General features: G+C 42.9%; 1 protein-coding gene across 2 annotated transcripts in view; it reads left to right on the top strand.

Annotated features, from left to right (window-relative positions):
- RCL1 (RNA terminal phosphate cyclase like 1) overlaps positions 1–14,720 on the top strand; it is a 194,863-nt gene that overhangs the window by 50,766 nt on the left and 129,377 nt on the right. Inside the window, exons 8-9 of one of the 2 annotated variants that reach the window (XM_027549345.1) lie at positions 2,500–2,603; positions 13,671–14,442. In XM_027549345.1, the coding sequence (XP_027405146.1) occupies positions 2,500–2,603; positions 13,671–13,821 (255 nt within the window). In that variant the 3' untranslated portion in view covers positions 13,822–14,442. Of the gene's footprint in view, positions 1–2,499; positions 2,604–13,670; positions 14,443–14,720 lie in introns of those variants that run through there. The other variant, XM_027549344.1, reaches the window with a different exon arrangement.

The raw sequence follows: 14,720 nt of genomic DNA, 5'->3' as shown, positions 1-14,720 counted from the left end.
TCCACATTCTCTCCAACATCGTCTTCAGTCTAAATCTCCCCCTAAACAGTGATCTGATCTTGTTACTCCTGTGCTCAGAGATCTTCACCACCTTCTCACTTTCCCAGGATAAAATCAAAACCCTTGACCCAGTGAGAAAAGCCCTGCCTCAGCCTCCCTGCTCCGCCTTGTCCCTGCAGTTTCGTATAGTTCTCCTCAGAGGGCACTCAGTCACTTTCAGGCTGGCCTCCTGGCTGTTCCTCACTGGCCCTGGGTCATATTTTCCCCCATCCTCCTGTTCTTCTTCCCTCTCCAAATCCTGCTCATCACTCCAGGGCCAGCTCAAATCCCCACCTCCACAAAGCCTCTCTCTGATGCTGGGCGAGTGACTACCCCTACCCCATCACCTTGGCAGTCCTGGTGCCCTCAACAGCATAGCTTCATCTTCACCTTGAACTCTTACTGGTTCCTGCTCATATCTCATCTTTATAGTGAGATTGAAGCTACTTGGCACAAGGATTGTATCTTCTGCTTTTGGAGTGGCCCCACCACTCCCTCCATGGTGTCCTGTACACAGACCCTAATATATTTATTGCAGTGAAGTGTTGGTTCAGCACGTAATAAAAATCAGTTGAGGAACTTCCCTAGTAGCCTAGTGGATAAGAATCTGCCTGCCAATGCAGGGGACACGGGTTCGATCCCTGGTCCAGGAAGAACCCACATGCCTCAGAATAACTAAGCCCATGTGCCACAACTACTGAGCCTGTGCTCTAGAAACTGTGCTCCTCAACAAGAGAAGCCACTCCGATGAGAAGCCCTCACACCGCAAGGAAGAGAAGCCCCTGCTAGCTGCAACTATAGAAAGCCTGCACAAACGCCAGTGAAGACACAGTGCCACCAAAAATAAATAAATTAATAAAATAAATAAAAATCAGTTGAGAATGGCAGAACAGCACTACAGTGATAGGAAGCAGAGACGAAAGAGAACAGTTTTAATTTTATGAAATGGAGTGAATTCTGTAAAAAAGAAATAGTGTTGTTGGTTCATATATTCTCCATGGGGTCAGGTTTTCCTTTTAGATGGAAATATATGTGCTATATAACTCTTGTTCTAAAATTTGCTAAAGAAGGTAAATATTGTCCTTTATCAACTCAGGTAGATTTAAGAAGAGCAGATTTTCATAAAGCCTGGCTGGAGGATCCACTTCCTGGTTTTCTTACTCCATTGTAGGAAGTTTTAACGGCAGAGAATGAGTGTCTGCATCTGGGAACTGACTTACTTCCTACCCTGCACACATTGAAAAAGGAGAGAGATGTGCTCACATAAGCAGCAGTAGGCGACCACCTAACCTGTTCAAAGTCTGGGAGATTCTAGCCCTGAACGGTGATGTGTCATGGTTAAAAACTAGATTTCTTGTGATGTGTGCAAAATATGTTGATGTCATCCTGCTTTCGCTATTTACAATGCAAGTTTAAATTGTTTTTGGAACTTCCCTGCCTAAGGGAAGTGGTCCAGTGGCTAAGACTGCATCCTCCCAACACAAGGGGCCAGGTTCAATCCCTGGTCAGAGAACTAGAGCCATGTGCTGCAACTAAGAGTCTGCATGCCGCAACCAAGGATCCCGCATGCTGCAACTAAGACCCAGTGCAGCCAAATAAATGAGTAAATGTAGCTAGCTAACTGACTAAATAAATTGTTTTAAATAAAGTTATCCCAGAAAGAATGATCTGAAATAAAGACATTGTTTAAAGCACAAATGGAAACAGCAGGAATGCACACATCAAGTGTAAGAATGGCTAAAGTGGTTGAGAAATTCAAGAATGAAAAAAGAAAGGCAACCAAAGCAGTTATACTTCAGGAGAAATTTTTGAAAAGAATTCTGTTCTGCTTCTTGATTTGGAGGAACAGGGAAAATGAAAGATCATGCATAAATAGTAAGAGTGGAGGGATTGCATTTGGGAGGTTCTCCAGTTCTAAGGCACACAGGAAGAGCTGAAGAGGGGAATCTAATGGGACATGGCATGGAGTTTCTGAATGTAATTAAATAAGTGTTTCAGGTAAGACCCTTGAAAGGGAATGGTCCTTTCATGTCAGATTAGCTGTGGTGTTCTCTGAAAGATATTAATAAGTAAAAATGTCATTCACTTAACCCATGTTAATTACCTGTGCAAAAATGATTATGCCTTTTTGCTTATATGTCCTGCTGTGGGTTTAATTACGAAGGGAAAGTTTTATTTTTCCTTAGATATACTTCAGTAAACTTCAATGTCTATTGATTCTGATAGTCTCAACTCATACAATTATTTTGATTAACTGTTAGTTTAACCCCCTACAGTTGTTAATATGAGGATAACTCTTTAAAAAACCCTTACTCAGTTTTATTATTGTTTGAACTTTGCAGTCTGCTCTTCTGTGTGTCTGCTCTGGGCATCTGTGTCTTTTTTTTCCTCCCTCTATTTGATTGGTTTTCCATTATCTGATTGGTACAATATTAATCTTTATAGTGTTTTTATTTACAGGGTGGATGCGTGGACTCCACCAACCAGAGCCTGGCTCTATTACTCATGACCCTTGGACAGCAGGATGTTTCCAAAGTCCTGCTCGGACCACTCTCTCCCTACACGTGAGTTGTTTTCTTTCAGCTTCCTTATATTGTCCACTTCTGTTCCCTGATAGCTCAGTTCGGAAAGAATCTGCCTGCAATGTGGGAGACCTCGGTTCTATTCCTGGGTCAGGAAGATCCCCCTGGAGAAGGGATAGGCTACCCACTCCAGTATTCTTAGGCTTCCCTTGTGGCTCAGCTGGTAAAGAATCCTCCTGCAATGTGGGAGATCTGGATTCAGTCCCTGGGTTGGGAAGATCCCCTGGAGAAGGGAAAGGCTACCCACTCCAGTATTCTGGTCTGGAGAATTCCATGGACAGTCCATGGGGTCACAAAGAGTCAGACATGACTGAGTGACTTTCACTTCACTTTGTCCTCCAGTTGCACGAAACCTTGAAAGTGTTATACTGAACACTGTCCTGTGGACACCTGATTGTACTAATTCATAAATGAGCTGGAGGTTGTCGTTTTCATCTGGTGTCTCAAGGATTCGGCCTTCTTTTCTTTCCTGCAGTTTCTTCCTGTCCATCTGTCGCTCCCATGTCCTTAAAGCTGCGTGATATGTGTTTGACAGTTCTGTCTGTGCTTTAGACCTTATTTCGATTTTGGAGGTGTACTATTATATATATAGCTTGGGTGTTATTGTTAGTTTTTAAAAATTCCTCTTTTCTCTAGTCATAGGAAAAAGGACTGCCTTTTTGTCCGAAAGACAAAGTTCATAGTAACACCACTGGACTAGGAGGGAAATGCAGAAGTGAGTTTGAGGCCAAGGGGTTGTTATCAGAAGTTGACTGCTGGGTTTTAAAGTAGGCATTCTCCAAAAAGAGCAGATCCTCAGAAGACTTGAATCTAAACAGCACAGTGAAAAAGCATTACTGAAAGTAAGTGAGGTTGCTGTGAACAGCCCCTTTGAGCACTGATATCTCTGTACATGTGTCTGTGTGCTTAAAGATTGTTCTGTAGCCACCTATGGGTGGGTAGCTTGGGAGGAGTGTGCCTTGGGTGCAAGGGAATATTCAGGTAGATATGAGACTGAACTGTCCTTTTTCGGTTATCATGGTACCGATGCTGTATATCTGAAAGGTACAGTACTGTGATAACTGAAGAATGGTGGTGCCATCACATTGAGAAAGGCTGGGCACTGCAGAGGGGCTGGCACACCACTGGACCATGGTGTTATGGGCAGAGACCACGGTATTCTTCTGGAGGCTTTTTTTTTTCCTGTAAGTTGATGGTGGAAGGCTCTCCGAAACAAGGAAATGGAAGAGAATACATTCTGTTAGCAGTGTGGAAAGACAGATAAGCAGGAAACTGATGAGGACCACATTATCTCCTGATAACTTGTGTAAAGTAAATGTTTCACAGGACAGGAAATCTGAAATTGACTAATCCTAAATGACAAGCTGACATGAGGAATCAACATTGCTGAGAGAGACTTTACAGTTAGCACAGCACCCTAAGTGCAGAGATTGGCTTTCCGGTGAGGGTTTGCTGGAAGTGACTGGCGGCTGTGTGACCACCACAGCCCACTCCAGCTTCTTAGCCAGTCTCATCGCTGCTGCTTTCCCAGCCTTGGTTTCGGGGCCTGGCCGCTCACCCAGCCTCAGACAGTGTCTAGAAATGTGTGTGGTCGTGGGGCATGGGTTTTGGCAGAACATTATGTGAAAAATGGAATGTATATTTTTATTTTTCCTTGACACTTTTTTTTTTCTCTCTCTTTTAGAGTTTTGTTTTTTTTCAGTTTGCTACAGAGCCTTGTATAGTCTTTTTAAGTCAGCAAACTCTGTGGAGATGGTGAAGATGTGACTGGACATTTTTTAAAGTTCCTGTGTCCTTGACACACTCCCTCACTAAACATTAATTGCAGTGTCTTGTCTTCCAGAAACCTTGCCTAAAATTACACATCTCCTGGAAAACAAAGTAGTCTGCTCTGAATGGAGCTTTACAGAAGTAGGACAAATTGCAAAATTTTGTGTTTTGAGCCTTGGGGCTGGAGCTCGCAGGACATGTTCCTCTGGGTTACCCACCTCCCAGGGCTTCCTGCAAGAGGGGTGGCCAGGGGCTTGGAAAGGGCAGCCTCTCATCTTTCAGTAAACTAGCACGAGGTGGTGGTGGGAGGGGGTCTCTTTTTGAAAACTGTTTCTGTTTGGGACCCTTCTTCCCTTAATCATCATGGAAAGCTCCAGAAGCCCAAAGTGATGCAGGGCAAAGGTGGGAAGAAATACATGAGCTGCAGGGCAGACAAAGTTATCATCACCTGTTTACATACAGGCATTACATACATTACGTTAATGGTGAAAAGGATAGAATCCGCTGTCAGGTAGATGGCGGTGAGGGGACAGCTTATCCCAGTTGGATTCAGGAACTTTGGAGACCAAACTATCACACTTATTTTTATGTGCGGTTAAAATAATAAAAATCTGCTTTCTGTAACCTCAGATTTCTAAAGAAAACCAGAAGCAAGATCCTCCTTGGTTTAAAGAAATGTATTTCTTCTGGCAGTTTGCACATTTTGATTTGTATAAATAACTTTAAAAATGTATTTACAGAGCACTGGGATCAGGCAGGATAGTTTTTTTCCAGCAGTGTTGCTTTCAAAAACCCTTTCTGGAAAATAAGGGTCCCTTGTTTTTCTCCTTTCATCTTCTCTCTTATTGCAGGATGTGACTGGTAATGATTTTCTGTGTTACTTGAGAAAGTAAGTCAATATGTGTGAAATTCTCTGGGAAAGCCAGAGATTTTTTTTTCCCCCCAGTAGAATGAAATAGTATTGGATGACATGGTGGTAATGTGGAGAATCTTATTTCTTTTCCGTTTGTGGAGTTCTGGGTGATTTACAATTGGTAATGATGATTCTACGTTCCCTTCAAAAAGCTTAGTTTTACAGTTTAGGGACAGTTTGTACTTCATTTAAAATTATGGTTACATAGCAATGAGCGTCTTAATTAGCGCTTGCAGAAACCGTTTATGATCGGAAACTGCAGTGACCACAGCTCTCTGTGTTCTTCCAGTGCACTGGTATTGGAGCCCAGCCTATCTGGATTTCACTTCTACCTATACTTTGCAGCACTGGGAGACCATGGACAAGGTCCTTAGCATCTCTGAGCCTCAGTCTCATCCATAGAGAAAGTCATTGGTCCTGAAGTCATGGGCTTGTGGAGGTGGAGTGAGGCTTTTAGACGAGATTGGGCACTTAGCGCTCCAAACAGCATGCCTGGTGAAGCTCCATCAGTGCTCAACGCACAGGGAAGTCCAGTCTCCAGTTTAGGTTATTTTGAACATAAGGAGGAGTTACTTTGGGTGATCTCAGGCCTGAAGTCAGCTGTAAATTGTCTATCTCTAGATCTGTGTCCACTGATTTTTTAAAATTTATGACTTAGCTTCCTTCAGTCACATTAATAAACAGATTACACATATTTTACTTACTGTTCCCAAGAATTCTGTAAGTTTATTTAACAACATTTATAGTGTTCACTGTTGGCCAGGTGTTGTTTTAAGTGCTTTACAAATACGAACTCATTCAGGTTTCATGATAATCCCACAAGGGTTTAGATAAAGACAGGTACTGTTGCACACTCTATTTTACAAGTGAGGAGATTGAGACACAGAGAGGTCGAGTCACATGCCCAGGGTCACTCACACAGTCAGCAACTGAGGTTTTTGACCTCTGACGTCCTGTCCCTGACCCACTGTGCTCTTCAGTAGAGCATATAACATACATGTTACTGAACTCCAGGTACCTCCCTGCCTGAGCAAGTATGCCATGCTGTATCTTCTCAAAATCCTTGTTTCAAATTGTCATAAAATAATTTCCTTCTGTCTTTCTTTGGAAGTCTAAAGTAAACCATGTCACTTTGTTTTATTCCAGTTTTAATAACTGACATCTTTATACTATTTTTGAAGTGCTGGGGAGTGAGAGCCCAGTGTCCTTGTCAGACGCTGACTGATGGGGGTCGTTGGCTCACCCAGCATGTAGCACAGCAACGTGAGGATCAAGGCGAGTGATGCGCAAGAGTACTGAGAGCTGCTGGTCGAGCCTGCTGCTCTTTGGGTTCGTTGCCTAACTGCTCTCTAGGAGCCAGCACAACACATGCCGCTGTATTTACATCTGGGGAGTGGTTTAAATGCTGCAAAGCCCTGCCAGCTTACTATGCTCTTTGAGCCGCAGAACACATTTGGAATATGGTAAAAACAAGTGATATCCTTACTTTTCAGATGAAAAAGAGGTCAGTCACCTGCTTATAGTTAGTTCTTGGCTGAACTTGGCCTGGGGCCCCTGTCTCATGAGAGTGCAGCCTGCCTGGCTCTCTTGTTTCCTGTTGCCTTATAATGGAGTTTAATAACTTAATTCCTGGAGCAGAGGTCAGTGGGGCTTTGGGAAAGTTGCTCTTTGGCAGAAGAAGTACCACCAATACATCTAAAAGCTGCCGTGTAGTGACTTCAGGGGGCCCCATTGAGCAGATTCTCTTCCCACCCCCAGATCTTCCATCCCCTCAGCTTGCAGATCAACTCCTTAGACCCCAAAGGTAGGTGATTCCAGTGTCTGAGTGGCTTGGTGGAGCAGGAGGCAGGACCCTCTGGCATGGTTTGGTCTGTGGAGCTGCCAGAGGGAGCTCATTGTGACTCCTCTCACTGCCATGCTCTAGCAGGCTCTAGAGGGGGACCTGCTAAGAAGGGCTGTATTTTAAGGGGCAGTGCCAGGCAACCTGACAAGTTCCAGGCAATTGGGATCAAATGGGCAGATGACAGTGAGCCCAGTGGCCTTCACCTGTTGACCAGTAGTGGTGGTGGGAACAACCTGCTCTTGGAAAATACCCAGGAAAAATTACCTCTGTGCTCTAGGAGTCTCTGAAACCTGCTTGTCAGATGGACTGGAGGCATTCACAAAAAGTCGGTTGTTTATATATATATATATAAATCACTTTGTTCTGGGGTGGGGGAAGCTCACTCTGGATACTTGTCTGAGTCAGGATTTAAATTCTCTGCACAGGAGTTGCATAGTCCCAGTTGCCTGAGATGGCTAATTCGAGAAGCTGCCAGTCACACCATGTGGGGGGTTATCTGTAGAGGAGCAGGGCTGTCCTCCGTATCCCCTAGGTGCCTCTTCTGCCTGGCTCTGTAGCTGGGGTGTATATTTAGGAGGTGTGGGTCTATTGTATGGTGTTTGGAAGAGAAGGAAAGGGGAGTGGTGCCTTAAGAGCCAACATGTGGCTATGGCCGTGCTGAGCTGTGGGGCTGTGGAGGAGGATGTGGACACGCCCTGAACGTGACTTTGTTCAACTGCATGTAGAGGTGGGTGAATTTATTCTGTTTGATTTTCTTAATGAGATTGTTAGGATTCCATATCGTCTGAGGTTATTTCTCATAGCAAAAAAAAAGCTATATTTGCTTTTTGCTATCCCAAGCAGCAAGAGACTTAGGGATAATGAGGCTGGAGGGGAAGGGGATCATAAGACATACTTTCATCCAGCCCTTACACAGTCTTCTTCAGACTGGCTGGAGGGTTGGCAGAACATTATGTAAGAAGTGGAACCAACTTTGCTTTTTCTAACACTTCCAAAGGCTACAAATACCCCATGCAACTATGCAGGCCTGCACACTCAAGCCTGTGTTTCTGCCCTCCTTCTCCAAGAGATCAGAAGCAGGCTGTGGCCTCTTAGGAATTCTGCCAGATGAGGAGGGTGTCTGGTTTTTCTAGCACAGTTGAGCAATTCAGGTGGAAGAATGAAGTAGCCTGGGGAGGCTTTCGGGCCTGTGTTCGAACCGAGGCAGCAGCAGGAGAGAACAGGCTGTTTGCTGCTTAGAATGCAGACGAGTGGGTGAGATGGCTGGCTTTTTCTTCATTACTGCCAGCTGGAAGCTTTGCCCACAGATGTGGACTATTTATCTGTGGCTTTGATGTGTTTGTTTTCTTTTTTCCCTAGGGCAGCGTTGAGGAGGTTGTAAGGCTGGGACATAGAACAACAATCTGAAAATTTCAGTTGGTTAGTAAAATGGGAAAGCCAGCAGGGGAAGAATAGACTCCCCTTAATTGCTCAGAATGTTGAAGTCATTTCTCAAAAGTATCCCTGAACCCTAACTCCCGGTTTCTGTTGGTTACCCCATTCCTGAGTGCCTTATATAGTGCCTGGCAGGTATAATGGGTTAAGGTCATTGCCATGGAGATGCTTATATAATTTGCCAAGAGGGGGCAAGGGGCAATTGTGAGACAGCTATACATGAACATTTCATGCGACTCCATAAGCAGAGCCAAGAATGCTGTGGAAACCTGGAGGGGTCATAGGCTAGAGAAGGCTTTGTAGATTAGGCAGCAAATAGGATGTTACTTTAAAGATGGAAATGAAATAGCACGATTCAAGGTGGAAGAGAGAGCAAAGGAGTGAGGAGTTATTCTATGAGTGTGCATTCATCACCCTGCTCTCCAGGGTGGTTACTGTTTCATCTCTTAACCCCGTCTCAAGCAGAGAGGATATGCAATTGTTCAGGCTTACTTTTCCCCTTTTTGCCTTTCCCTCTTTTGTCTAGATTAATGAGGACAGAGGGGTAGGAGATGGTGGAAAATACAATAGACTTTAGATTTAGCTTGTAATACCATGTGAGGATGGGAGCCAAGGATCAGTTCTTTTTTTTTCTTAACTTCACAAAATTTTAACCAGCTTTCAGTTCAGTTCAGTTTAGTCGCTCAGTCGTGTCCGACTCTTTGTGACCCCATGAACCACAGCACGCCAGGCCTCCCTGTTCATCACCAACTCCCAGAATCCACCCAAACCCATGTCCATTGAGTCGACGATGCCATCCAACCATCTTGTCCTCTGTCGTCCCCGTCTCCTCCTGCCCTCAATCTTCCCCAGCATCAGGGTCTTTTCCAGAGTCAGCTCTTCACATCAGGTGGCCAAAGTATTGGAGTTTCAGCTTCAACATCAGTCCTTCCAGTGAACACCCAGGACTGATCTCCTTTAAGTTGGACTGCTAGGATCTCCTTGCCATCCATGGGACTCTCAAAAGTCTTCTCCAACACCACAGTTCAAAAGCATCAATTCTTTGGTGCTCAGCTTTCTTTATAGTCCAACTCTCACATCCATACATGACCACTGGAAAAACCATAGCCTTGACTAGATGGACCTTTGTTGACAAAGTAATGTCTCTGCTTTTTAATATGCTATCTAGGTGGGTCATAACTTTCCTTCCAAGGATTAAGTGTCTTTTAATTTCATGGCTGCAATCACCATCTGCAGTAATTTTGGAGCCCAGAAAAATAGTCAGCCACTGTTTCCACTGTTTCCCCATCTATTTGCCATGAAATGATGGGACCAGATGCCATGGTCTTAGTTTTCTGAATGTTGAGCTTTAAGCCAACTTTTTCACTCTCCTCTTTCACTTTCATCAAGAGGCTTTTTAGTTCTTCTTCACTTTCTGCCATAAGGGTGGTGTCATCTGCACATCTGAGGTTTTTGATATTTCTCCTGGCAATCTTGATTCCAGCTTGTGCTTCTTCCAGCCCAGCGTTTCTCATGATGTATTCTGCATGTAAGTTAAAGAAGCAGGGTGACAATATACAGCCTTGATGTACTCCTTTTCCTATTTGGAACCAGTCTGTTGTTCCATGTCCAGTTCTAACTGTTGCTTCCTGACCTGCATACAGGTTTCTCAAGAGGCAGGTCAGGTGGTCTGGTATGCCCTTCTCTTTCAGAATTTTCCATAGTTTATTGTGATCCACACAGTCAAAGGCTTTGGCATAGTCAATAAAGCAGAAATAGATGTTTTTTTGGAACTCTATAGCTTTTTTGATGATCCAGTAGATGTTGATGATTTGGCCTTTTCTAAAACCAGCTTGAACATCTTGGTTTACGGTTCATGTATTGCTGAAGCCTGGCTTGAAAAATTTTGAGCATTACTTTACTAGCATGTGAGATGAGTGCAAGTGTGCAGTAGTTTCAGCATTCTTTGGCACTGCCTTTCTTTGGGATTGGAATGAAAATTGACCTTTTCCAGTCTTGTAACCAGCTTTATTGAGATATAATTCACATACCACACAGCTTATTTAAAATGTACAATTTAGTGGGGTTTTAGTTTATTCACAGAGACATATAAATGTAACTACAGTCTAATTTTAGAACATTTTCACCACCCCAGAAAGAAACTCTTGCCTATTTACAGTTATTCCCAATTCCTCTCATCCCACCTCTGCAGCCCCAGGCAACTCCTAATCTGCTTTCTGCTGCTGTAATAGATTTGCTTGTTCTGTCCAGTTTATAGAGACATAAACAATATGTGATTCTTTGTGACTGGCTTGTTTCACTGAACAAAATGTTTTCAAGGTTCATCCATATTATCACATATATCAATACTTCATTCCTTTTTATGGCTGAGTAAGGAGAAGGCAATGGCACCCTACTCCAGTACTCTTGCCTGGAAAATCCCATGGACAGAGGAGCCTGGTAGGCTGCAGTCCATGGGGTCGCTAGGAGTTGGACACGACTGAGCGACTTCACTTTCACTTTTCACTTTCCTGCATTGGAGAAGGAAATGGCAACCCACTCCAGTGTTCTTGCCTGGAGAATCCCAGGGACTGGGGAGCCTGGTGGGCTGCTGTCTATGGGGTTGCACAGAGTCGGACATGACTAAAGTGACTTACATAGCATAGCAATATTCCATAAACCACAATTTGTTTGTGTATTCATCAGTTAATAGGCATTTAGGTTGTTTGTACTTTTTGACTGTTATGAATTAATGCTGTGTACAAGTTTTTGTCTGGATATGTTTTCATTTTTCTTGTGTATATACCTGAGTGGAACTGCAGGATTATATGGTAATTGACTCCTTGTTTCACATTTTGAGAAACTGCCAGACTGTTTTCCACAGTGGTGGTACCATTTTACATATCTATTAGCAGTGTTTGAGAGTTCAGTTTCTTCATATCCTCACACATACTTTTCTTATTACCTTATTTTTTTTCAGGCTTTCTGTTGGTTTGTGAAGTGGTATGTCATTGTGATTTTTATTTGTGTTCCTGTAATAACTAATGATGTTGAGTTTCACATGCTTAATGCTGTATGCATATCTTCTTTAGAGAAATTTTTATTCCGATCCTTTGCTCATTTTAAAATTAGGTTATTTGGTTTTTTATTATTGAGTTGTAAGAGTTCTTTATATGTTCTAGACACCAGACCCTTATGAACTAAATGATTTTCAAATATTTTCTCCCTTTCTGGACATTGTCTTTCTACTTTTTTAATAATGTCCAGACAAGATTTTAATGTTGATGAAGTTCAGTATGTACCTGTTTTTTCTTTTATTACTCTGCTTTTGATTCTGTATCTAAGAAATCATTGCTTAACCCAAGATTATAAAGATATTCACCTATGTTTTATTCTGTGAGTTTCGTAGCTTTAGCTCTTGCATGCAGGTCTTTGATCTGTTTTGAGTGAATTTTTGTGTGTGATATGAGGAAAGGGCCTAGCTTCATTTTTCTGTGTGTGAAGTTGTTACAACACCATTAATTGAGATTATTCTTTCCTCATTGAATTACCTTGGCACCTTTTAGAAAATTAGTTGACCATAAATGTGTGGGCTCATTTCTTGACTCTCAGTTCTGTTCCATTGGTCCTACACGTCAGGATCAGTATTTTGAAAGCTCCTGGGGTGATTCCATGTACGTTCTGGGTGGCAAGCGTTTGGACAGTTTGATTAGGAGACAGCACAATGCAAGGTTGCTGAAGTACTTCATGAAAGACGTGCTGATTGTGTGTTCCTTAACTAAACCTGTGTTTCCCAAATTGGACTGGTAAGAGTCACTCAGGGATGAGGAATTACTTGGGGAGACAAGGCCTGGTAAATGGTGGAGGGGAACATGTGGCCTGTATTTCTGGGCTCTCCAACATGGACATTTTCTCTTCACCAATTGCCAGTTGATTGAAATCTTCAGGGAGTTGCTTGTTTAGTGAACTATGGTCAGTCCTATGATCAGTCTGCTGGAGTGATGCTGGATCTGCTGGGCCAGACTAGTAGAAGACTGCATACCTGAACCATGGTCCTTCTACAGAATTGTTGCTCCCACAGTATTCTTGGGGTGAAGCCATCACTCTGTCTTGAGGGAGATGACAAGAGAGAGCTCCTTGGAACTCCATGTTTACTGTGAGCCCTTCTCTGGTCACCTTATTTATTGCCTTCTGCCATATATAGGGCTTCCCTGGTGGCTCAGAGGGTAAAGAATCTGCCCACAATGGGTGAGACCCGGGTTTGATCCCTGGGTTGGGAAGGTCCCCTGGAGAAGGGAATAGCTACCCATTCCAGTATTCTTGCCGAGAGAATTCCATGGACAGAGGAGCCTGGCGGGCTACAGGCCATGAAGTTGCAAAGAGTTGGACATGATTGAGAGACTAACATTTTCACTTTTTCTGCCATATACACACAAATATTTTATACCTACATTTCCTTCTCATCTGCCTTGTTTACTTAAATTTCTGATTATGGAGAAAGAATATATATATATATTTCAAGGATATTTATGTTGTCTGCTCTACTGGCCTGAAAGCTTCATGAGAAAAGGGAGTTTTGGTTGACAGCAATGTCTCTAGCACCAAGGACAGTGCCTGGCACATAGTAGGCACTCTGTAAATATTTGTTGAATGAATGAAGGGCCTGTTGAGATCAAACAGTGGAGAGGGCAGCTTCTCTCTTTCAGCATCAGCAGCAGTCACTCTGCTTGGTTTTAGCTTCATGATACTGTGAATCATCAAAGCATGTGTTTCTCTGTATGAACCACTTGAAGATTAATGCCATATTCATGTCCAACCTAATGTGCTTGTAGGACTAACCTCCATACTTTTCATTTATTTACTGAGTTTGTCTAGTATGCATCTCTGCAAGCTGTCTAAAATCATCTTTGGAATCTAGCAGGCTGTAAATAAATGCTATTTAATCGGCTTTGATGAGAATTTCCTAATTTCAATCTTTGCTCCTGATCCAGGAAATTCAGTTCTAGGTTGGCAGAGGAGGACAATTTTTGTAAAATCGAATTCCTCTTTCATTTCTCCCTCCTTTTTTTACCCCCTCCCTTTTTTTTTAATTTTAATTTTTATTTTTTAGGATAGAATTTTTGCGGCATTTGAAGAGCTTTTTCCAGATTATGTTTAAAATCGAAACCAAACCATGTGGTGAAGAACTCAAGGGAGGGGATAAAGTGCTGATGACTTGTGTTGGCATTGGCTTCTCCAACCTTAGCAAGACCCTCAAGTGACATTGTCAGAAGATGAAAGGCCCAAAGGCTTCTAGACAACGCAGAAGCTGCCAAGGAACCAAAGGGACCAGATTCATCCAGGACTTTCCAACTTCCCGTTTGAAAACAATCAGGATATCCGAACAAAAAATGTCTCTCTACCTGTGGTTTTCAGCCATTTCTCCGGGGCAGACATTCCTCAGGAGGCCCAGTCACAACGGGAGCTCCCTCGGCTTACCTGGATGAAGAGTGTGCCTTCGGGACACAGTTGTACTGCTGCAGCATCACAGCTGCGTTTTAGCACTACTTCCTGAGCCCACATCCTCGGGCTTCCGCTGTATGGCTATTTTCTAGACCTTTGGAGTTTGTTACAGTTGCTTCTGCAAGGACTGACCCTCCTGAATCTTGGTTTCTGTGTCGGGATTAAATGAGATACAATGAATTGGAAGCCCTTTATGAATAATGTCATGTAATGCAAATGTCAGAAATTGGTGTGTTAGACTATTTTATCCCTTGTCTTATGAATGGACTACTATCTTGGAGATACACTGCTCCCCATCTGGTTCATTGTATGTGGATTTTGGGGGAATGAATGCCTAGGGACTGCAAGAATCCAACTAAAGTTATTGAATATTTTCCATATCTCGGGTGTGCTATGCATGTTCTCATTTAATTCTCCCAATAGCCCAGTGATGTAGATTTGATTATCCCCACAAGAGAAATTCAAAAAGGATATTTTGTTCCTTTTGAAATTTGATAATATAGAGATATTAGCTCTCCTGATTTCAAGATCTAAGTATCAGAGTCTAGAGTTTTATACTACTTGCAAGCTAGTAAGTTAGATTATTACTGTTTCACGGATGCTAGCAGAAAACATGAAAATCTCATGTCATAGACAAAAAGCTTTATTACTCAGAGCA

This window comes from Bos indicus x Bos taurus, chromosome 8 (genome assembly GCF_003369695.1).
Source record: "Bos indicus x Bos taurus breed Angus x Brahman F1 hybrid chromosome 8, Bos_hybrid_MaternalHap_v2.0, whole genome shotgun sequence".
In the NCBI taxonomy this organism is placed as follows: Eukaryota; Metazoa; Chordata; class Mammalia; order Artiodactyla; family Bovidae; genus Bos; species Bos indicus x Bos taurus.
Note: the sequence above shows the minus strand (reverse complement) of the source record. Positions and strands in the feature narration are given on the sequence as shown.